The sequence below is a fragment of the Nerophis ophidion genome, linkage group LG13 (assembly GCF_033978795.1).
Source record: "Nerophis ophidion isolate RoL-2023_Sa linkage group LG13, RoL_Noph_v1.0, whole genome shotgun sequence".
Taxonomy (NCBI): Eukaryota; Metazoa; Chordata; class Actinopteri; order Syngnathiformes; family Syngnathidae; genus Nerophis; species Nerophis ophidion.
The window spans coordinates 8,890,624-8,913,724 of NC_084623.1; the positions used below are offsets into that span (position 1 = coordinate 8,890,624).

Genomic DNA, 23,101 nt, shown 5'->3' on the forward strand with positions numbered 1-23,101 from the left:
TAACACAAAAAAAATGCAACATTTCCCTATGAATATTTCAAAGCGGAATATTTAATGTGAATAGGTCAGTTCATAACATTGATTTTATTTTAAATTTTTTGAGCAATGACAGCTTTAAAGAAAAAAAAAACCCGCCTGAATGGCAGTTTTGCGTTATTAAAGTCAACATTGCAACTTTTTCACCTCACATTTCACTTGTTTGCTCTTTCATTCTCCCCCCTTTTTTTTTTTTTAAATAATATTTTTAGAATATGCCGCGGCCCGTTAAAATCTAGAACAGATGTTTGTCAATGCCAATAATTAAAAATAAATTAATTAATGTAAAGTTGGGCAAAAAAGTATTTAGTCAGCCAGCGATTGTGCAAGTTCTCCCACTTAAAATGATGACAGAGGTCTGTAATTTTCATCACAGGTACACTTTAACTGTGAGAGACAGAATGTGGAAAAAAAATCCAAGAATTCACATTGTAGGAATTTTAAAGAATTTATTTGTAAGTTATGCTGGAAAATAAGTATTTGGTCAACCATTCAAAGCTCTCACTGGTGGAAAGAGGATTTGGCTCAAAATCTCACGATACATGGCCACATTCATTCTTTCCTTAACACGGATCAATCGTCCTGTCCCCTTAGCAGAAAAACAGCCCCAAAGCATGATGTTTCCACCCCCATGCTTCACAGTAGGTTTGGTGTTCTTGGGATGCAACTCCGTATTCTTCTTCCTCCAAACACGACGAGTTGAGTTTATACCAAAATGGATACATGGATGATACAGCAGAGGATTGGGAGAATGTCATGTGGTCGGATGAAACCAAAATAGAACTTTTTGGAGGAAGAAGAATACTGAGTTGCATCCCAAGAACACCATACCTACTGTGAAGCATGGGGGTGGAAACATCATGCTTTGGGGCTGTTTTTCTGCTAAGGGGACAGGACGATTGATCCGTGTTAAGGAAAGAATGAATGGGGCCATGTATCGTGAGATTTTGAGCCAAAACCTCCTTCCATCAGTGAGAGCTCTGAATGGTTGACCATCTCCCGAATTCTATGGATTAATCATGATTATTTACAGGTGATTACTCTCTTCCGTGATTAAAATTTGCTTGAGAAAAGATCCCATTATTTGTACACAAATTCAATTTTACTGTGAGAATGTCATCCAGGAAAAAAAAAAAGTATGTTTTTCTTGAATGTAATCATTTATTTGCTGCAAACTTGGGAAAAGTTTTATCTAAAGTTCTTTCTGGCTGTGTTTCGGAGTTAAATTTTCCAGTGAGCACACCAGTAAGTCTCTTTTCTTGGATTTGATCACAGACATATAGCAGTTAAGCAAAACAAGCTTGTAAGGCCCAAAAATTATTTTTTTAAAAGCATTTTTTACGCTAATTTGAATTATGCAAGTTTGTAATCACCTTAGTTTAATACAAATTCCAAAATGTGATTACTTTGAATAAAACTAAATATTTTTTTTTGAAAGTTGTAAATAAATTACACTGAAAATCTTTTTAAATTTAAAAAAAATTAAAATGTAAGACACATACGCTCAACAATTGCATGATTAGTTTAAATGTCTCCAAGATTAATGCAATAATTTTTTGTTATTACTTCCATGAGGTAATTGGTTGATTCTGACAGCCCTTTTTTTAAATTTTTTATTTCAGTTCCTGTAGGCAGGGGGAGTTGCCATAAGTCTTGCTTTTTTGGCAATACTGACCCATCCTGCTCAGTCTTCTTATTCTCTGGCAGACCGTGTGTGTTATAATGTGTTTATAAACGAGAGCGAGCCGGATGCACCGATCTATTTACAGTACATGGATGAATGGGAACATATTCTATCTTTTGCCAAACGATCCAAAATGTTCTTAACCAAACTGAAGCCGGACTATGCTGTGACATTGTTGTATTTTATATTCACTGTGTTGAACACATTGTGACGGTGCAAAATGATGATTTACAGGTTTTTAATTAACACTTGAGAGTTGTAAAATTCCTTTTAAATTCACAAGGTATTTGCCGTGTAATATTTACCAAATGTTCTTGTAGTTTGTTTACTTTGTAATGAATATTAATTGTTTTAACATGTTGTAATTGAAGGTACATGTTTAGAGGAACATGTAAAAAGTAGAGATGTCCGATAAAGGCGTTTTTGCCGATATTGTCCAACTCTTAATATCAACCGATACCGATCATGGAATTAACACATTATTATGCTTAATTTTGTTGTGATGCCCCGCTGGATGCATTAAACAATGTAACAAGGTTTTCCAAAATAAATCAACTCAATTTATGGAAAAAAGTGCCAACATGACACTGCCATATTTATTATTGAAGTCACAAAGTGCATTATTTTTAACTTGCTTTAAAACAGCAGCTTGGAATTTGGGACATGGTCTCCCCGAGAGAGCATGAAGAGGTTGAGGTGGGCGGGGTTGATGTGGACAAACACATTTTGGGAGAACATCCGCACCACAACACAACAGAACAAATACCCAGAACCCCTTGCAGCATTAACTCTTCGGGGACGCTACAATATAGACCCCGCCGCTACCCCCTACCCCACCTCAACCCTGCCTGAGAGAGCATGAGGAGGTTGAGGTGAGGGTAGGGAGTAGCGGGGGGTGTATATTGTAGCGTCCCAGAAGAGTTAGTGCTGCAAGGGGGTTTTAGATATTTGTTCTGTTGTGTTTATGTTGTGTTACGGTGCGGATGTTCTACCGAAATGTGTTGGTCATTCTTGTTTGGTGTGGCTTCACAGTGTGGCGCATATTTGTAACAGTGTTAAAGTTGTTTATACGGCCACCCTCAGTGTGACCTGTATGGCTGTTGACCAAGTATGCCCTGCATTCACTGGTCTGTGTGTGAAAAGCCGTAGATATTATGAGATTGGGGCCTGCACGCAAAAGCAGTGCCTTTAAGGTTTATTGGCGCTCTGTACTTCTCCCTACGTTTGTATACCACTCCGTAATTTTACTTTTTGAAACCGATACCGATAATTTCCGATATTACATTTTAAAGCAATTATCAGCCAATGATATCGGCAGTCCGATATTATCGGACATCTCCAATAAATACATTCTAAGTTATTGAGGAGTAGCAATAATATGTATGTTTTCTAAAGAATAGTCAAATTAAATTACATTTTCACCACTTGAGTCATATTTTTTTGTTCTTAAGAAACATCCCTGTGATTATTTCCAGACCTTTTTTGTTTGATGCTGTCATTACTGCCACAAGTGGTAGAAAAGTGTATTACAACTTGCTCATACTAAGCACAGCTGAGAAACAAAGTTAAAAAAAAAGTCCCAAATTTTACTTTTTGAAACCGATACCGATAATTTCCGATATTACATTTTAAAACATTTATCGGCCGATGATATCGGCAGTCTGATATTATCGGACATCTCTAGTAAAAAGGTGCCTCTTTATATACATGGTAATACATTAGCTTTTTGCACACCTCACCTGATGAAGAATTCAATTTTACTTGGACCAAAGAGTACATGTCTCATTTGATTTTGAGAAAATAAAGAGTTATTGCTATGATTAAAATTGTCTGTATAATTGACATTACTGTTAAGGACTGTTTGATTATTTCATGCATTGGCCAACTAGGGTTGTGAAATGCCACATAAATAACCACTGGCTAGGTTTTCCCACACTGCAGAGTCCACACATTTGTTTGCGATACTATTAGGTAAGTTACACAACTTGCTGACTTGGAAGTTTTATCGTGACTTTATCGCTTTATCGTACTTTGCTTTTCCTGACATTTATTGTTTTTCCACTCCTTTTGTTTCTAGTTTACCGGTGGCTGCTGACCTGATTGAAACGTGCATTGATGACGTCCTCAGGGCTTCTGTCGGTCCCACAGTGAAGGCTGGTGATGACGCAGGACCGAGTATCGCTTTCGCCCCGGCCAGCGCCGCCTGCGAAGACCTACTCGCCCTTACTGGTCAGTAACAAGCAACACACATGTCATGAAGATGATGTAGCTTGACACAATGTATTTATACTACACATACAAATTAGAGATGTCTGATAATGGCCTTTTTGCCGATATCCGATATTGTCCAACTCTTAATTACCGATTCCGATATATACGGTTGTGGAATTAACACATTATCATGCCTAATTTTGTTGTGATGCCCAACTGGATGCATTAAACCAGGGGTCTCAAACTCAATTTTCCCGGGGGCCACTGGATGCAGAAACTGGATGAAAAATATTTCTTTAAAAAATCGAACATGCACTTTTTAATGAATTCACCTTCTTTGAATGGCTTTCCCGCCCTAGCAACATACTTGCCAACTCTGGCGATCTTTCCGGGAAACACCCGAATATCAGTGCCTCTCCCGGGGAAATAATTTTCCCGGTTTTCACCCGGACAACAACATTGAGGGCGTACCGTGAAGGCACCGCATTTAGCGTCCTCTACGACCCGCCGTCTTGTCCGCTTTTCCACCACAAAGTGTGCCGACCCAGTCATATATTGTATGAGACTTCTGCAGGCCCACGGAAGTGCCTGCAAGGCATACTTGGTCAACGGCCATACAGGTCACACTGAGGGTGGCCGTATAAACAACTTTATCACTGTTACAAATATGCGCCACACTGTGAACCCACACCAAACAAAATCGACAAACACATTTTGGGACACGACATAAACACAACAGAACAAATACCCGGAATCCAATGCTGCCCTAACTCTTCCAGGCTACAATAGGGGGTGGGGGTGTATATTGTAGTCCGGAAGATTTGGGCTGCATGGGATTCTGGGTATTTGTTCTCTTGTGTTTATGTTGTGTTACGGTGCGGATGTTCTCCCAAAATGTGTTTGTCATTCTTGTTTGGTGTGGGTTCACAGTGTGGCGCATATTTGTAACAGTGTTGAAGTTGTTTATACGGCCACCCTCAGTGTGACCCACACCAAACAAAATTGACAAACACATTTTGGGACACGACATAAACACAACAGAACAAATACCCGGAATCCAATGCTGCCCTAACTCTTCCGGGCCACAATAGGGGTCAGGGGTGTATATTGTAGCCCGGAAGATTTGGGCTGCATGGGATTCTGGGTATTTGTTCTGTTGTGTTACGGTGCGGGTGTTCTCCCAAAATGTGTTTGTCATTCTTGTTTGGTGTGGGTTCACAGTGTGGCGCATATTTGTAACAGTGTTGAAGTTGTTTATACGGCCACCCTCAGTGTGACCCACACCAAACAAAATTGACAAACACATTTTGGGACACGACATAAACACAACAGAACAAATACCCGGAATCCAATGCTGCCCTAACTCTTCCGGGCCACAATAGGGGTCAGGGGTGTATATTGTAGCCCGGAAGATTTGGGCTGCATGGGATTCTGGGTATTTGTTCTGTTGTGTTACGGTGCGGGTGTTCTCCCAAAATGTGTTTGTCATTCTTGTTTGGTGTGGGTTCACAGTGTGGCGCATATTTGTAACAGTGCTGAAGTCGTTTATACGGCCACCCTCAGTGTGACCCACACCAAACAAAATTGACAAACACATTTTGGGACACGAAATAAACACAACAGAACAAATACCCGGAATCCAATGCTGCCCTAACTCTTCCGGGCTACAATAGGGGTCGGGGGTGTATATTGTAGTCCGGAAGATTTGGGCTGCATGGGATTGTGGGTATTTGTTCTGTTGTGTTACGGTGCGGGTGTTCTCCCAAAATGTGTTTGTCATTCTTGTTTGGTGTGGGTTCACAGTGTGGCGCATATTTGTAACAGTGTTAAAGTTGTTTATACGGCCACCCTCAGTGTGACCTGTGTGGCTGTTGATCATGTATGTCTTGCGGTCGCTTACTGCGTCTACAGAAGCCGAATACAATATGTGGATGGGTTCGCACGCTGTTTGTACAGGTTGTAGAGGACGCTAAAGGCAATGCCTCAACGGTGCCCCCTTATAATTGTTGTTAGGGTGAAATTCGGGTGAATGAATACCCCTGCAGGGTCATCGAAAATGGGGAATCTCCCGGAAAAATCGAGAGTATTCAAGTATGACGCTGTGAAGCGCCATTCATAAAAAACTCGCAGGCCGCACCAACATTAAATTAACATATTAAGGTGCGGGCCGCAAAATAACGTCTCGCGGGCCGCGTGTTTGAGACCCCTGCATTAAACAATATAACAAGGTATTCTGAAATAAATCAACTCAAGTTATGGAAAAAAATGCCCACATGGCACTGCCAACAAAATTAGGCGTAATAATGTGAGTACAATGTGTTAATTCCACGACTGCATATATCAGTATCGTTTGATATCAGAATCGGTACTTAAGAGTTGGACAATATCGGATATCGGCAAAATAGCCATTATCGGACATCTGTAGTTCACGCACAAAGTCATACGTCGCTCGATTTAAAAGTTTGTAGATGGAAAAGTTGGCAAATGTGGGGTTTTTAAATGTATGTTGTGGTGCAAAACATTTAAACTCATTCTTATTTCCCAATGAAGAAACAGCAGCTCGCCTCAAGCAGTTGGAGTTGGAGAGCAGTCCACGTCTGTCCAACAACAAGGTCAACATCAACATGGTCATGAATAACCAGGTGGGTGCACTTTCATCTTTCACTTCCCATCGTTAGGGCAAGCAGAGCCCACGGTCTCGTTTGCTCATCTCTCTCTCTCCGGGTCTTTTTGTCTCCTCATAAACCGGACACCTGAAGGAGGACGTGGTGAAGCTGGCAGAGAAGTGTGGTCTGAAGAGTGCAGCGAGTAGTCCCGTGGTCACGCCCCTACGCACCCCAGACGACCTGAAAAGTAATATTCTGAAAGCCCAATCTGAGGCCGCCGCCTTCAAGGTGAGGAAGAGAAAATGACACTTAGGCTCAAGGTACATTATCGGGGTATACATTTGTTTATATGTATATACCAGGGGCGCTCACACTTTTTCTGCAGGCGAGCTACTTTTCAATTGACCAAGTCGAGGAGATCTACCTCATTCCTATTTATAATTTATATTTATTTATTTATTTATGAAAAAGACATTTTTGTTAACAAGTTAATGGTGTTTAATGATAATACAAGCATGTTTAACACACATAGATTCCTTTCTTTCATGAAGACAAGAATATAAGTTGGTGTATTACCTGATTCTGATGACTTGCATTGATTGGAATTAGACAGTGGTGCTGATAACGTCCGCATTTTCAAATGGAGGAGAAAAAAAAGTCCTCCTTTCTGTCCAATACCACATGAAAGTGGTTGGATTTGGCATCTCATTTGTCCAACTTGCATACTCGTTTTCAAACACTTTGTTATGAGAGTAGCATATGTGTGTGGCCCTTTAATGTCTGGCAGCAGGTGAGTGACGTCAGTGAGAGTGCGGGTGGGCAAGCAAGTGAAAGCGGTCGCTGAGGGCGGGGGAGAAATACATTGGCATCAAACTCCGTAGCTTGCTAGCTTGTGCACGCTAGCTTTCTGAGACTCTTATTTTGTTAGCACATGCAGGATGAAACAGGGGCGGCATAGCTCGGTTGGTAGAGCGGCCGTGCCAGCAACTTGAGGGTTGCAGGTTCGATTCCCGCTTCCGCCATCCTAGTCACTGCCGTTGTGTCCTTGGGCAAGACACTTTACCCACCTGCTCCCAGTACCACCCCACGCTGGTTTGAATGTAACTTAGAAATTGGGTTTCACTATGTAAAACGCTTTGAGTCACTAGAGAAAAGCGCTATATAAATAGAATTCACTTCACACACTTTTATGGTGAAGACAGGAACTGTGCAGTCGGTCTTTAGAGTTTTGACAGTAGGTACGGAGTCTCTAGAAATAAAATGTGTTTCTCTGCGTCCGCCCTGTTAGTGATTTTTTTCTTAAATATGAGCTGGCAGCAGCCAGCGTCATCTCACAAGATCCTCGGGTGCCGAGAATGTCAAACAACTGACGAAAGTGAAGTCTTGGTATGATTGATGATTGCTCATTTTTATGTCTATTTTTTAATGCCTGGCTTGAGATCGACTGACACACCCTCCGAGATCGACCAGTCGATCGCGATCGACGTAATGGGAACCCCTGGTATATACTGTAAGGAAGGGATTCGTGTGGCCCTCCCAGTCGTTTTGCAATGCAGTCTGCGGAAAATGATGGAAAGCGCCACAAAACACTTTTAAGATATTCAACTTAATACACTTGGCCGTATTTGTCACGTTTCATGTGTCAGGTAAATCGCGACAAATGGGACATATGAATCCCCTTCTTACTGTACACAGTAATTACTTTAATTTAAAATGAAGCAAAAGAGTTCTATGTAAATCCAATCCATTGTTATTGTTGTTATTAGAATCAAGTATACATGAATGTTGAGAGGTGTTTACAAGCCATGTCATCAGTTCATCTCTCTGTCCCTTAGGGATGTTTGGAGGACCATGTGCCAGTGATTGCTGAAAAAAACTGCAATTTGCATGAATCATCCTCCAGGTATGAAACGCTAGAATTCAACTATATTCCGTTTTATTGTGTTTTCCCCAAAGGAGCGTGCAGATGGTGAGGAGAAAAGCATGTATTTTAAGTTCCAATAGGGGATGTTCTCTGATCCCGATTCAGATATAGATTGTCCATGATCTTCAGATACCAGTACCGATCACATGATAATATTAACTGTACATTTTTCTATGTATTTATGGTGAGTGCTATTGACAGTTTAACAATTTCAACACCATATTTAAACGACTTCCCTACTTTATTTCATTGCATACAATTGGTTGAGTAAAACAAAGCCATTAGAGGCCTTATGCTTTTAAATTCGATTTAGGTCCAAAATCAGCAATCGGCTTGCATCTAAAATGTCCGATACAAGCAGTCCTACAGCAAAAAAAATCTCCCGTATTTTCTGGACTATTGAGCACACCCACTAAATTTTAGAGGAGAATCACGTTTTTCCATTTATTAGCCGCACTGGACTATTAGCCGCAGATAAATACATACCTTACATACCTTAATTGTTTCCAAACGGCGTCTGTAACACGGCAGTAAAACGGCTGTTCAAGCAAAACAGAAGTCATTGTCATGGACCCGCTAGCTGCAGAGGCTAGCTCTCAATCAGCTAAACAGAGTGACTCCATGGCTGCGTTTTGATGGAAATAAATACATATATATATATATATATATATATATGTATTTATGTATATGTATATGTATATATTTATATGTATATGTATATATGTATATGTGTATGTATATATATGTATATATGTATATGTGTATGTATATATATATATATATATATATATATATATGTATATGTGTATGTGTATATATATATATATATATATATATATATATATATATATATATATATATATACATATATATATGTGTAAGGGTATATATATATATATATGTATATATATATGTATGTATATATATATATATATATATATATATATATATATATGTATATGTATATATATATATATACATACATTTTTTTTCATCAAAACACAAAAATATACATGTATATATATGTAATGTGTGTGTGTGTGTGTATATATATATATATATATATATATATATATATATATTTTTTTTTTTTTAAATCAATTCTCAAAAATTATGAATCCATTTAGAATAATAAAAGAATTACGATTTGGATATGAATTGATTTTTTTATTTTATTTTTTGGCACCTCTACTGAATATTTTGAAAATTTGTAAATAAATAGAACATTTTGGAGTGCATCGATGGTAGAAAAAAATTTTTATTTCGGAAGGTAGCTAAGGAAAAGTAGAATGCCGGCTTACTTCAGACTATTGGGCAAAATATGAATGACATGAAAGAGAATGACGCAGGTAAATTAAAGGTGAATAATATATTGTACACAAACCTCTTCATGCTGCATTCGTGCACTCCAACTGATGAACTTTCCACACAACTGCTAAGATAGTCCAGAACAATAGCAACCTTCCTCTGAATATCAGACATGCCACAAACAAGACTTTTTCTTCAGATTTAAAACTCCTTCCATCAATCCACAAACCCTTTTAAATTCATTTCGACATTTAAAAGGCCGAAAATTCCTTTGAAAAAAACTCTTTCACTTGTCTTTCTTTGCTTCCGACCTGCACCCGCCCCGATACATTCTTGCTCGTAGCGTCACGTTCGTAACGCAATTTAAGATAATTTCTTGACATTGTCTGCTATTTAACATCAGCATGGCCATTAGAGACCTAATGTTTGTCATCTGTGCCAATACTACAGCGGACATCAGTTAAAACAAGTTGTGAGGACCTCTAGTGTGATGTCATAGGTGTCCGGTTCAAACACTGATGACATCTATTAAACAGACAAGAAGCAAGGAATTATGCAGAGACAAGAGTTAAATTTGGCTGAACTCTATTTATAGATCCAAAGTACGCTCTAAAGTCCAGCCCACATGCTTCCTCTATTTATTTGGGAGGTCCATGAATTGATTAACGTGGACCCCTACTTAAACAAGTTGAAAAACTTATTTGGGTGTTACCTTTTAGTGGCCCATTGTACGGAATATGTACTGTACTGTGCAATCTACTAATAAAAATTCCAATTAATCAATCAAAAGTCCCTTGTTACATCACTGAAGCTGCTGCTGAAGGAGGTGGGGTAATTTCAGCAAACCCGGTTAGACACAAGAAATGACTTCAAGAAATGCAAATGTGCCGATACTGGTGATATCGGCTTGTCTCTGCTCTGTCTGCGTCACGGTACTCGATGTTCGGCCTTGGCAGTCAGCAGGCCAACACGGATAGAAAAAAACCACTTCAGCACAATTGATAATAACTATAGCAACGGCCCTTTAAGCATAAGAGTTGTGTGATAATATATACATATTTATTCTAACAATAGGTCAACCGGAAAAGGAATGAATTTAACCGGGCTCAAATGAAATAAGCGCCCCCCAGTGAACTGGAAGCGTATGACCAATAGTGCATGGACACTCGGACTTCACACAAAGGTGTGAAAATACAAAAAAAACAAAAACTATTAGACGAATCAGAGTAATTTTATGTGTGGAAACAAGTGTTGATGGAGAGTTAGAAAATAACCAGGGAAATGTGAACATTCTGTATTTTGCCAGGTTGAAGTTGCTCATTTAAGTCTCATTTTTGTGTCAGCAGTCGGCCTGATGTCGCAGACACCTGGGACCTGTCCTCACTGGACTCTCCAGCAGGCACCACCAGGTCAGCGTGCGTCTTTTTAGGGCACAACATTGTTGTCTAAAACAAAACAGTAGATGTGTAAGGTGACTATGCAGCCAGACAACCATGTTTCAAACCTGACGTGTGCGTATGTTTGGTTGAATGAATTAAGTCACATGACCGGAGTTCTGCCTGGATACTGACCACATCTTTTCTCAACACAAGTTTCCAGTTGGTTGACACCACAAGTGTTCGCTTCAGCACACAATTGTCCAGCATGCTCGCTCATGCATAACATGCTCGGACGGCTTCCTAATATTTCTGTCTGGTGAAGGAAACACAAATAAGACCTTTGAATAAGACGTATGATTTTGACACATTTGTCTTCACTTGTCCTTTATGGAGATAATCTATCCATCTTGCAAGTATTGTAAAGGTGAGCCTGAGGTCCGTCACTATAAAAGACCACCGCACAATCTGCTCTTTTACTGTATTGGGGCAGGGGAGTGTCCGTGTGAGCATCCCAAACATGCTGATAAACCACAGACATGTCTGCTAAGTATGCAAGAAGTGGGAAATGTTCAGGTTCCAGGAACTGTGCATGGAGCAGTATCGGCCAAATTTCTTGGAAAAATATAAGGCGGTATAGCTCGGTTGGTACAGTGGCCGTGCTAGCAACATGAGGGTTCCAGGTTCGATTCCCATTTCCCCGCAAAGACTTATTGTGCAGCAAAGACGGCGTCCACAATGTACATCCCAATGAACTCACAACCTACCGATCTCAGGGCGGACACTCTAACCACTAGGCCACTGAGTGCCCCTAAGAAAAGGCGTCGAAGCTTAGGGAAGGCTATGCACAACGAAACTAAAACTGAATTGGTTACAAAGTAAACAAAAACTGAATGCTGGACGACAGCAAAGACTTACTGTGCAGCAAAGACGGCGTCCACAATGTAAATCCGAAAAAACTCACAAGCTACCGATCTCAGGGCGGACACTCTAACCACTAGGCCACTCAGTGCCCCTAAGAAAAGGCGTCAAAGCTTAGGGAAGGCTATGCAGAACGAAACTAAAACTGAGCTGGCGACAAAGTAAACAAAAAAAGAATGGTTGATGACAGCAAAGACTTACTGTGCTGCAAAGACGGCGTCCACAATGTACATCCGAATGAACTTACAACCTACCGATCTCAGGGCGGACACTCTAACCACTAGGCCACTGAGTGCCCCTAAGAAAAAGTGTCGAAGCTTAGGGAAGGCTATGCAGAAGGAAACTAAAACTGAATTGGTTACAAAGTAAACAAAAACAGAATGCTGGACGACAGCAAAGACTTACTGTGCAGCAAACACTGCGTCCACAATGTACATCTGAATTAACTCACAACCTACCGATCTCAGGGCGGACGCTCTAACCACTAGGCCACTGAGTGCCTCTAAGAAAAGGCGTCGAAGCTTAGGGAAAGCTATGGAGAACGAAACTAAATCTGAATTGGTTCAAAAGTAAACAAAAACTGAATGCTGGACGACAGCAAAGACTTACTGTGCAGCAAAGACGGTGTCCACAATGTACATCCCAATTAACTAACAACCTACCGATCTCAGGGCGGACACTCTAACCACTAGGCCACTGAGTGCCCCTAAGAAAAAGCGTCGAAGCTTAGGGAAGGCTATGCAGAACAAAACTAAAACAGAACTGGCGACAAAGTAAACAAAAACAGAATGCTGGACGACAGCAAAGACTTACTGTGCAGCAAAGACTGCGTCCACAATGTACATCCGAATTAACTCACAACCTACCGATCTCAGGGCGGACGCTCTAACCACTAGGCCACTGAGTGCCTCTAAGAAAAGGCGTCGAAGCTTAGGGAAGGCTATGGAGAACGAAACTAAATCTGAATTGGTTCAAAAGTAAACAAAAACTGAATGCTGGACGACAGCAAAGACTTACTGTGCAGCAAAGACGGCGTCCACAATGTACATCCCAATTAACTAACAACCTACCGATCTCAGGGCGGACACTCTAACCACTAGGCCACTGAGTGCCCCTAAGAAAAAGCGTCGAAGCTTAGGGAAGGCTATGCAGAACGAAACTAAAACAGAACTGGCGACAAAGTAAACAAAAACAGAATGCTGGACGACAGCAAAGACTTACTGTGCAGCAAAGACGGCGTCCACCATGTACATCCGAATTAACTAACAACCTACTGATCTCAGGGCGGACACTCTAACCACTAGGCCAATGAGTGCCCTTAAGAAAAGGCGTCGAAGCTTAGGGAAGGCTATGCAGAACGAAACTAAATCTGAATTGGTTAAAAAGTAAACAAAAACAGAATGCTGGACGACAGCAAAGACTTACTGTGCAGCGAAGACGCCGTCCACCATGTACATCCCAACATGACATGACAGTCCCACATTGGGGGCGGTATAGATCGGTTCGTAGAGTGGCCGTGCCAACAACTTGAGGATTCCAGGTTCGATCCCCGCTTCCGCCATCCTAGTCACTGCCGTTGACAGACACTTTACCCACCTGCTCCCAGTGCCACCCACACTGGTTTAAATGTAACCTAGATATTGGGTTTCACTATGTAAAAGCGCTTTGAGTCACTACAGAAAAGTGCTATATAAATATAATTCACAATTCACTTCACTACTTGTCATTTAACGCTTTTCAATGCTGATGACAAACGCCGATCCTTTCTGGCTGCCAGTGTGTTTCTTTTTTGGCACCCGGCTGACAAGTGTGTCTCCATACACAGTGTGGAGCCGCTCCCAGGTCCGGGACAATAACAAATATTGCTCCACGATGTATATTTCTTTTTCCTCATTTTTGTGCCTGGCACTAGCCTGGCAGCTGTATTTCGTACTCGCCTGCATGCTATGGAGCAGAGGTGTCAAACTCACTTTAGATCAGGGGCCACATTGAGAAAATCTACCCCCAAGTGGGTCGGACTGGCACGATAACTTAAAAATAAAGACAACTTCAGATTGTCTTCTTTGTTTGAAAACAGAACAAGCACATTCTGAAATTGTAGAAATTATAATGTTGTCGGGTTTTTTTTTTTACACTTACATGTTGCGGTTAATAGTATTCTATCGGCCTGGCGCAGTGGGAGAGTGGCCGTGCGCAACCCGAGGGTCCTTGGTTCAAATCCCACCTAGTACCAACCTCGTCACGTGCGTTTTGTCCTGAGCAAGACACTTCACCCTTGCTCCTGATGGGTGCTGGTTGGCGCCTTGCATGGCAGCTCCCTCCATCAGTGTGTGAATGTGTGTGTGAATGGGTAAATGTGGAAGTAGTGTCAAAGCGCTTTGAGTACCTTGAAGGTAGAAAAGCGCTATACAAGTACAACCCATTTATCATTTATCTTTATTTGGCGTTATTTATATTTTCTATAATGGAAATCTGCTGACTCATTGGTGTTAATTTTCAATCAAGATAAATAAATATATATCAAAATCAGATTACAGGATGTTATTTATGTAGTTTGATAATTTTCCTCGACTGGTGCGCGAACATCATGTGGTTTATTAATTTTTTTGCATATGTAGCATATTCTACAAAGAATTGCTATTGTGACATCTAGTGGACACATTTAGAATAGCAGTTTATTCCATTAAACATTTTTGGCTTATTTTTATACTTGGCAAACTCATCCCGCGAGCCGGATAAAACCTGTTTACGGGCCAGATCCGGCCCACGGGCCTTACGTTCGACACCCCTGCTATGGAGGGTCTTAATCGGTGACCCCAGCATTGATGGCAATGCAATAGTCCAGTCTGGAGAAGATGAGCATCCTCTGTAGGTCACTGGGGGAGAGGAAAGACTTGATCTTGGCTTTTGTGCGCAGATTTCACTTGCTTGTCTAACTTGAGGTCTGACATTGTCAACAAATGTCGACTAAGGGTTATTTTATACAATTTCCAGTATAAAATAACAGATCTAAAGGATGGGAAATGTGTTTTTTCTTCTGTTCATTAGTGCTGAGAGGTTATGTGAAGATTCAGCCCGCCCTCTACACAAGTTGACCTCGGAGTCCGTAGAAAGCGCCGCACTAAAGGTAATCTGTGTTTCTAGAACTGTTCACCACCAAGATTGTTTATTTCTATCACTGCATTATTAGGGCTGGGCGATATATTGATTAACGTGGACCCCGACTTAAACAAGTTGAAAAACTTATTGGGGTGTTACCATTTAGTGGTCAATTGTACGGAATATGTACTGTACTATGCAATCTACTAATAAAAGTATCAATCAATCAATTCCATATATCGCGGGTTGGTATTTGTGCGATATAGAAAATGACTATATCGTGATATTCGACTATACGGTCTATTTTAGCTACGTGCATTACACTACATACAGTTGTGGTCAAAATTATTCAACCCCCACACAATTTTGGTGTTTTAGCAAGTAGGACATTTATTCCGTATTTTGTTTATAGTCATATCAAATAGAAATGCATTAAATAGACAAATGCAACTTGAATTACAACATTATATTTTGTAACAGTGTCATTTCTCTTAATATCTCATTGACAAAATTATTCAACCCCTTGAAGATCATAACTCTTAAGGACAGAATTTGAATAAGGTCTTTTCAATCAGGTGTTAAAAACACCTGTAGATGTGATTACAACCATAACGAGCAACAATTAAACTGATTGAAAAAGACTGTGATGCTCAGCTTCTTGTAGATGGTCAATGGTGTATTTGCAACATGGTGAAGTCCAGGGAGTGGTCAAAGAAGTCAAAAGGAGGTCATTTCTTTTCATAAGAAAGGATATGGATATAAGAAAATAGCAAAGGCATTACACATTTAAGAGACACAGTTGGGAGCATAATTCGCAAGTTTAAAGCTAAAGGCACAGTGGAAACACTACCTGGGCGTGGTAGAAAGAGGATGCTGTGTGCAACTGCTGTCCGGTATTTGAAGCGTACAGTGGTGAAAAACCCCCGGGTAACAGCTGAGGAACTACAACAGGACATTGTGAGGGGGAACGCAGGTTTCATCCCAGACAATAAGGCGCGCACTACGAGATGAAGGCATCCATGCCAAAACTCCCAGGTGCACCCCACTTCTGACTACCAGGCACAGGGAAAATAGACTCCAGTATGCCAAAAATCATCTGGACAAACCCCAAAGGTTTTGGGAAACTGTTCTATGGAGTGATGAGACAAAAGTGGAACTCCTTGGTCTTATGAATTAAAATGAAGCTTACAAAGAGAAGAACACCTCGCCTACTGTTAAGCATGGTGGGGGGTCAATCATGCTCTGGGGCTGTTTCTCTGCCTCAGGTACCGGGAATCTCCAGCGTGTTCAAGGCATTATGAGTTCTATTACCTACCAGGATATATTAGCTGCAAATGTCATGAAGTCAGTGACGAAGCTGAGGCTTGGGAGACGTTGGACCTTCCAACAGGACAAGGATCCCAAGCATACCTCCAAATCAACATCAGAGTGGTTGCAGAAGAAGGGCTGGAAGACTCTGGAGTGGCCTTCACAGTCGCCAGACCTAAATCCTATAGAAAAGCTGTGGTGGGACTTGAAGAAGGCAGTTGCAGCACGCAAGCCTAAGAATATGAATGAACTGGAGCCCTTTGCCCAAGAGGAATGGGCTAAAATACCTGTAGATGCTTGCAAGAAGCTTATGTATCACCTTTGAAGGATGTCATTACTGCCAAAGGGTGTTCTACTAAGTACTAAAGATGCATGTACTAGGGTTGAATCATTTTGTCAATGAGATATTAAAAAAAATTTAATTTTTGGGTATTTTTAAAAATACAGTGTTACAATTTAAGATGCATCCGTCTATTTGACACATTTTTATTTGATATGACTATAAAGAAAATATGGAATAAATGTCCAACTTGCTAAAACACCAAAATTGCGTGGGGGTTGAATAATTTTGATCACAACTGTATGTTTCCCACTGTTTATTGTCTCTTGCTTCTCACAGAGACTTAAAACAAGCGCACCTTCTTACACACGTCACATATGCAACGTCACAACCTCTCGCGGAGCAGAGAGGTAACGACATGGTAACGTTAGCTGTGATGCTAACGGCGAGGTGCGGGTGACAATACGAGAGAGTAACAAGTGGTTAAAGAATTAATTCCAGCAAGGGGATCCATCGTCCGGCGGTGGTTTGGCTTCAAGCGGGAACATTTATGCGGAAGAAGTGTTGCTACAAAAAGTAGCAGCACTGCTAATGTAGCATCATTTGAAAAGTCACCCGCTAGAGAATGAAGAGTGCTTGAAACTCCACATGTCAACATCTCCGGCCGGTGCCACACCAACAAAATGCAGAAACAACCATTTCCACATCAACTCCGTGTTAAAAAAAACAGAAGGAGATACCGTCCGCAGGAACCTACCACATAGTGAAGGACATACACTATTTGATTTCCTATTATGCAGCTCATTTTTATTTGACACTTATTGAAATATCTATACCTCCAAGTACGAGTCCATGGTTCTCGCCCGGGAAAGGGTGGAGTGCCATTTCCGGGGTGGGGAGGAGACCCTACCCCAAGTGGAGGAGTTCAAGTACCTAGGAGTCTTGTTCACGAGTGGGGGAAGAGTGGATCGTGAGGTCGACAGGCGGATCGGTGCGGCGTCTTCAGTAATGTGGACGTTGTATCGATCCGTTGTGGTAAAGAAGGAACTGAGCCGGAAGGCAAAGCGCTCAATTTACCATCCTCACCTATGGTCGTGAGCTTTGGGCTATGACCGAAAGGACAAGATCACGGGTACAAGCGACCGAACTGAGTTTCCTCCGCCTGGGTGGCGGGTCTCTCCCTTAGACATAGGGTGAGAAGTTCTGTCATCCGGGGGGAACTCCAACTAAAACCGCTGCTCCTCCACATCAAGAGGAGCCAGATGAGGTGGTCCGGGCATCTGGTCAGGATGCCACCCGAACGCCTCCCCAGGGAGGTGTTTAGGGCACGTCCACAGGGAAGACCCAGGACACGTTAGGAAGACTATGTCTCCCGGCTGGCCTGGGAACGCCTCAGGGAAGAGCTGGACGAAGTGGCTGGGGAGAGGGAAGTCTGGGCTTCCCTGCTTAGGCTGCTGCCCCCGCGACCCGACCTCGGATAAGCGGAGGAAGATGAATGGTTGAAATATCTTGTGTGACATCATGCACAAAAGTGCACTTTATATGTTTTAAACTATTGTAGTGGAGTTCTGTACAAAGTGTGCTTTAATTTAGTTGTAGATTCCTAAAGTAGCCTTAAGCTTGACGCTCCTCTACTATCACATTCACTCCGCTTGCTGCGGCAACAACAAAACTAAACTCCAGACGTTCTTATTGGTTTGTATGGTTTACTTGTGATCTTAATCATTCAAAACATAAAACAGTCACGATGTGGGAACAAATGAATGACAAAATAAAGAGAGTTTGTTGCAGTACTAGTTAGAAAAAGTATGAATGAGAATAAGTATGAGTGAGATCGAAAAACTGTGTGGCTCGATTCCACCGCACCTGACAGCAATTACCCATAACACTTTGCGTCCAAAAACCACCTTACCACACAGATCCTTCCGCCATATATGCACTTAAAACAAATCATTTTGACAAATGTAATAATTACAATTAAAGTGAGCATTATATAATTACTCTAAGCATTCAATATATCAATTTTCTTCTCATGCAAATAAAGTAAATAGTCCCATTTTGACTGAATAAACATAAAGCACCTTCCATAAAATGTAAATTAATTTAAACAGCATTTAGGCTCCTACATTAGTGTTGTTTTGATATGTCATCTTAGTGACATCATGCACAAAAGTGCACTAATAGCTTGTCTTAAAATATCTCTGACAATCTTGCCCTTTCTGTTTTGGAAATGACATGAATGTTTGTGCCACTGCTTAATAACTGTTTCATAAATACACTTTTGGGAAATTGTCTTAGTTGTGATTTCCCTCTCTGCATGAAAGTTTAAAAGTAGCATATATTAATGCAGTATGAAGAAGAATGTTTTAATGTAGACACATAGAATCATCATACTGCTGTGATTATATGCATCAGGTGTTAATTCAAGGCCAAGGCAAAATATGGAGATATATATCGTGTATCGTGACATGGCCTAAAAATATCGAAATATTAATAAAAGGCCGTATCGCCCAGCCCTCAATCAATCAATCAATCAATCAATGTTTATTTATATAGCCCCAAATCACAAATGTCTCAAAGGACTGCACAAATCATTACGACTACAACATCCTCGGAAGAACCCACAAAAGGGCAAGGAAAACTCACACCCAGTGGGCAGGGAGAATTCACATCCAGTGGGACGCCAGTGACAATGCTGACTATGAGAAACCTTGGAGAGGACCTCAGATGTGGGCAACCCCCCCCTCTAGGGGACTGAAAGCAATGGATGTCGAGCGGGTCTAACATGATACTGTGAAAGTTCAATCCATAGTGGCTCCAACACAGCCGCGAGAGTTCAGTTCAAGCGGATCCAAGACAGCAGCGAGAGTCCCGTCCACAGGAAACCATCTCAAGCGGATCAGCAGCGTAGAGATGTCCCCAACCGATACAGCGAGCGGTCCATCCTGGGTCTCGACTCTGGACAGCCAGTACTTCATCCATGGTCATCGGACCGGACCCCCTCCACTAGGGAGGGGGGGACATAGGAGAAAGAAAAGAAGCGGCAGATCAACTGGTCTAAAAAGGAGGTCTATTTAAAGGTTAGAGTATACAGATGAGTTTTATGGTGAGACTTAAATGCTTCTACTGAGGTAGCATCTCGAACTGTTACCGGGAGGGCATTCCAGAGTACTGGAGCCCGAACGGAAAACGCTCTATAGCCCTATGCAGCATGTGTATTTTGTATGACATTGTGCTGTTTTGTGGCACATAAACATGTTCTGTGTGTCTACGCTCAAGACTAATAATGTCCTTTTTGCAGGTTAAAGTGGAAGAAGTTGACGTTCCATACTCGCCACTGCCTGATAATCTGATTGACTTCAGTGATCCAGTCCTTGTAAGTTTCTCTTTCTGTTCATTTCCGTTTACAGACCTAACAAAGTCTTGTGTCCGAACCTTCTTGCCGTGAGTTTAAAAGTGCAGCGCACAGGAAATCATTTGGTGTTGAACTCCTATGATTCTACAGTAGGATCAGGTTTTCATCACACAGGTCTTAGTAGGCCACCTCAAGGGATCACCAAACACAGTTCAACAGAGACCTTCTCCGTGGCCTCGTGTCGGTGCAGTACTTGAAGAGCAGAGAACAAAAAAAACTAATATCCCGTGTCCAAATTCTCTTTGAAGCAATCCTAGCCTGAGAGTTAGCTTGGAATGTCTTAGAAAACCTTTTAGTTTAGGGGTTGGTACTGTACACATTTCAACTGGTAGCTGGGAATCGACATCGGTACCATTAATTAAATATATTTCTTATAACATTTAAAGATTAGCTAATAAGGATAACTGCTGTCCAGTTTTTATATATTGTTTCATTATCACATTTCTGGCTATCATTTGAAATATAACAGTAGTGTGTGGTTTATGCTGAGTTCAGGCTTTGCTGTCTGTTGCGCCCTACAAAGTGTTTATGCTGTACTTATTACTCAGCAACTGTTTGATTGTGACGTGCATCTTTGTTGTAGTTTTTAATGAACAAATCCGGAGGTGTTGAAATCGCCATGTAAAGTTGTTCATGCTAATCGGCAGCATGTCAATGGAAAGCGCAATGTATTTGAGCATGAAGCTAGCACACTTCTGCGATGAGGTGGCGACTTGTCCAGGGTGTGCCCCGCCTTCCACTCGATTGTAGCTGAGATAGGCGCCAGCGATCCCAAAAGGGAATAAGCGGTAGGAAATGGATGGAAAAATGGAAGGGCTAGCACACTTGTGGAGAAGTGAAGTCTTACTTTACTGACGTCGGAGCTTTTTTTTGGGACAACTCCTTTGGTGGCATTGAAAATTGCAACATCTCCAAAGGTAGATTTGGCCGAGTCCGCTCTCAGTGCTGCTGGAGTGATCGCCAAGGGCTGTTGTTCAAAGGGTCGATACCCTGATCGTTTGGTCCGCACATTTTACCGGCGATGCTAACGCAACTATTCGGCCATGCTATGGCTATGAATAGCATCAATAGCTATTCGCTCAATAGCTTCAGTTTCTTCTTCAATACTTTCATACTCCACCCTTCTGTTTCAATACATGCGTAATCTGTTGAATCGCATAAACAGCTGAAATCCGAGTCTGAATCCGAGCTAATGTCGCTATATCTTGCTGTGGTATTCACCATTGTTTGTTTACATTGGCAGCACTGTGTGACGTCACAGGGAAATGGATAGTGTCTTGGCAGAGAGCGAAAAAAAGGCACTTTAAAGCTTTTTTTAGGGATATTCCGGGACCGGTAAAATTAAAAAAAAAACTTCAAAAAATACAACAAGCCACTGGGAATTGATTTTTATTGTTTTCAATCCTTTTGAAATTGTGATAATGTGATAACTGGGTATCGAAACATGGAACCGTTGCAATTTACGTGAATTGGTGCCCAGTAGGACCGGCGGTATTCAGCCGGTGCCAAAAAAGTACCCATCCTTAGTTCAGTGTTTAAAGGGGAACATTATCACAATTTCAAAAGGGTTAAAAACAATAAAAATCAGTTCCCAGTGGCTTGTTGTATTTTTTGAAGTTTTTTTCAAAATTTTACCGGTCTCGGAATATCCCTAAATAAAGCTTTAAAGTGCCTTATTTTCGCTCTCTGCGAAGACACTGTTCATTTCCCTGTGACGTCACACAGTGCTGCCAATGTCAACAAACAATGGGAATACCACAGCAAGATATAGTGACATTAGCTCGGATTCAAACTCAGGATTTCAGCGACTTAAGCGATTCAACAGATTACGCATGTATTGAAACAGATGGTTGGAGTATGAAAGTATTGAAGAAGAAACTGAAGCTATTGAGCGAATAGCTATTGACGCTATTCATAGCCATAGCATGGCCGAATAGCTGCGTTAGCATCGCCGGTAAAATGTGCGGACCAAACGATCAGGACTTTCGCATCTTTTGACACTGGAGCAACTTAAATCCGTCGATTGGTAAGTGTTTGTTTCGCATTAAAACTGGGTGGAAGGAAACGTAATATAGTTGCAAATGCATCTGCAGGTTATCCATACATCTCTGTGCCATGTCTGCTTTAGCACCGCCGGTAAAATGTGAAGACACTCTGGCACATTCAATGGGGGTCTGGTGGCAGACACTTTGGCATCTTCGGGCCAGTGGTGCAACTTGAATCCCTCCCTGTTAGTGTTGTTACGCCCTCCGACAACACACCGACGAGGCATGATGTCTCCAAGATTCCAAAAAATAGTCAAAAAAACGGAAAATAACAGAGCTGAGACCCGGTGTTTGTAATGTGTTGAAAATGAAAATGGTGGGTGTGTTACCTCGGCGATGTCATGTTCTGACATCATCGCCTCCAGCGCGATAAACAGAAAGGCGTTTAATTCGCCAAAATTCACCCATTTAGAGTTCGGAAATCGGTTAAAAAAATAGATGGTCTTTTTTCTGCACCATCAAGGTATATATTGACGCTTGCATAGGTCTGCTGATAATGTTCCCCTTTAAAGACGGTGAGAAATAGCAGATGTCATATTATTGACTTGATGCAATAAAATACATAAATGTATGAAATGGGGCTGGGAGATATATCGATACACTCGATATATCGCGGGTTTGTCTCTGTGCGATATAGAAAATGACTATATCGTGATATTCGAGTATACCTTCTCACGCAGTTGCTTTTAGCTGTTGGCGTTATGTCTCTCCTTCTCATGAATTGATCTACGTGGACACCGACTTAAACAAGTTGTAAAACTTATTCGGGTGTTACCATTTAGTGGTCAATTGTACGGAATATGTACTGTACTGTGCAATCTACTAATAAAAGTTTCAATCAATCAATCAAAAACTCAGACAGCAAGCGCACCTTCTTACATACGTCAC

At 41.3% G+C, this 23,101-nt stretch overlaps 1 protein-coding gene across 4 annotated transcripts in view; it reads left to right on the forward strand.

Annotated features, from left to right (window-relative positions):
- The window catches only part of epb41l5 (erythrocyte membrane protein band 4.1 like 5), a 103,486-nt gene that overhangs the window by 70,750 nt on the left and 9,635 nt on the right, over nucleotides 1-23,101 (forward strand). For 3 of the 4 annotated variants that reach the window (XM_061918342.1, XM_061918341.1, XM_061918344.1), the window contains exons 17-23: nucleotides 3,798-3,949; nucleotides 6,482-6,573; nucleotides 6,691-6,825; nucleotides 8,373-8,440; nucleotides 11,113-11,178; nucleotides 15,115-15,193; nucleotides 20,055-20,129. In XM_061918342.1, the coding sequence (XP_061774326.1) occupies nucleotides 3,798-3,949; nucleotides 6,482-6,573; nucleotides 6,691-6,825; nucleotides 8,373-8,440; nucleotides 11,113-11,178; nucleotides 15,115-15,193; nucleotides 20,055-20,129 (667 nt within the window). The remainder of the gene's footprint in view (nucleotides 1-3,797; nucleotides 3,950-6,481; nucleotides 6,574-6,690; nucleotides 6,826-8,372; nucleotides 8,441-11,112; nucleotides 11,179-15,114; nucleotides 15,194-20,054; nucleotides 20,130-23,101) is intronic. The other variant, XM_061918343.1, reaches the window with a different exon arrangement.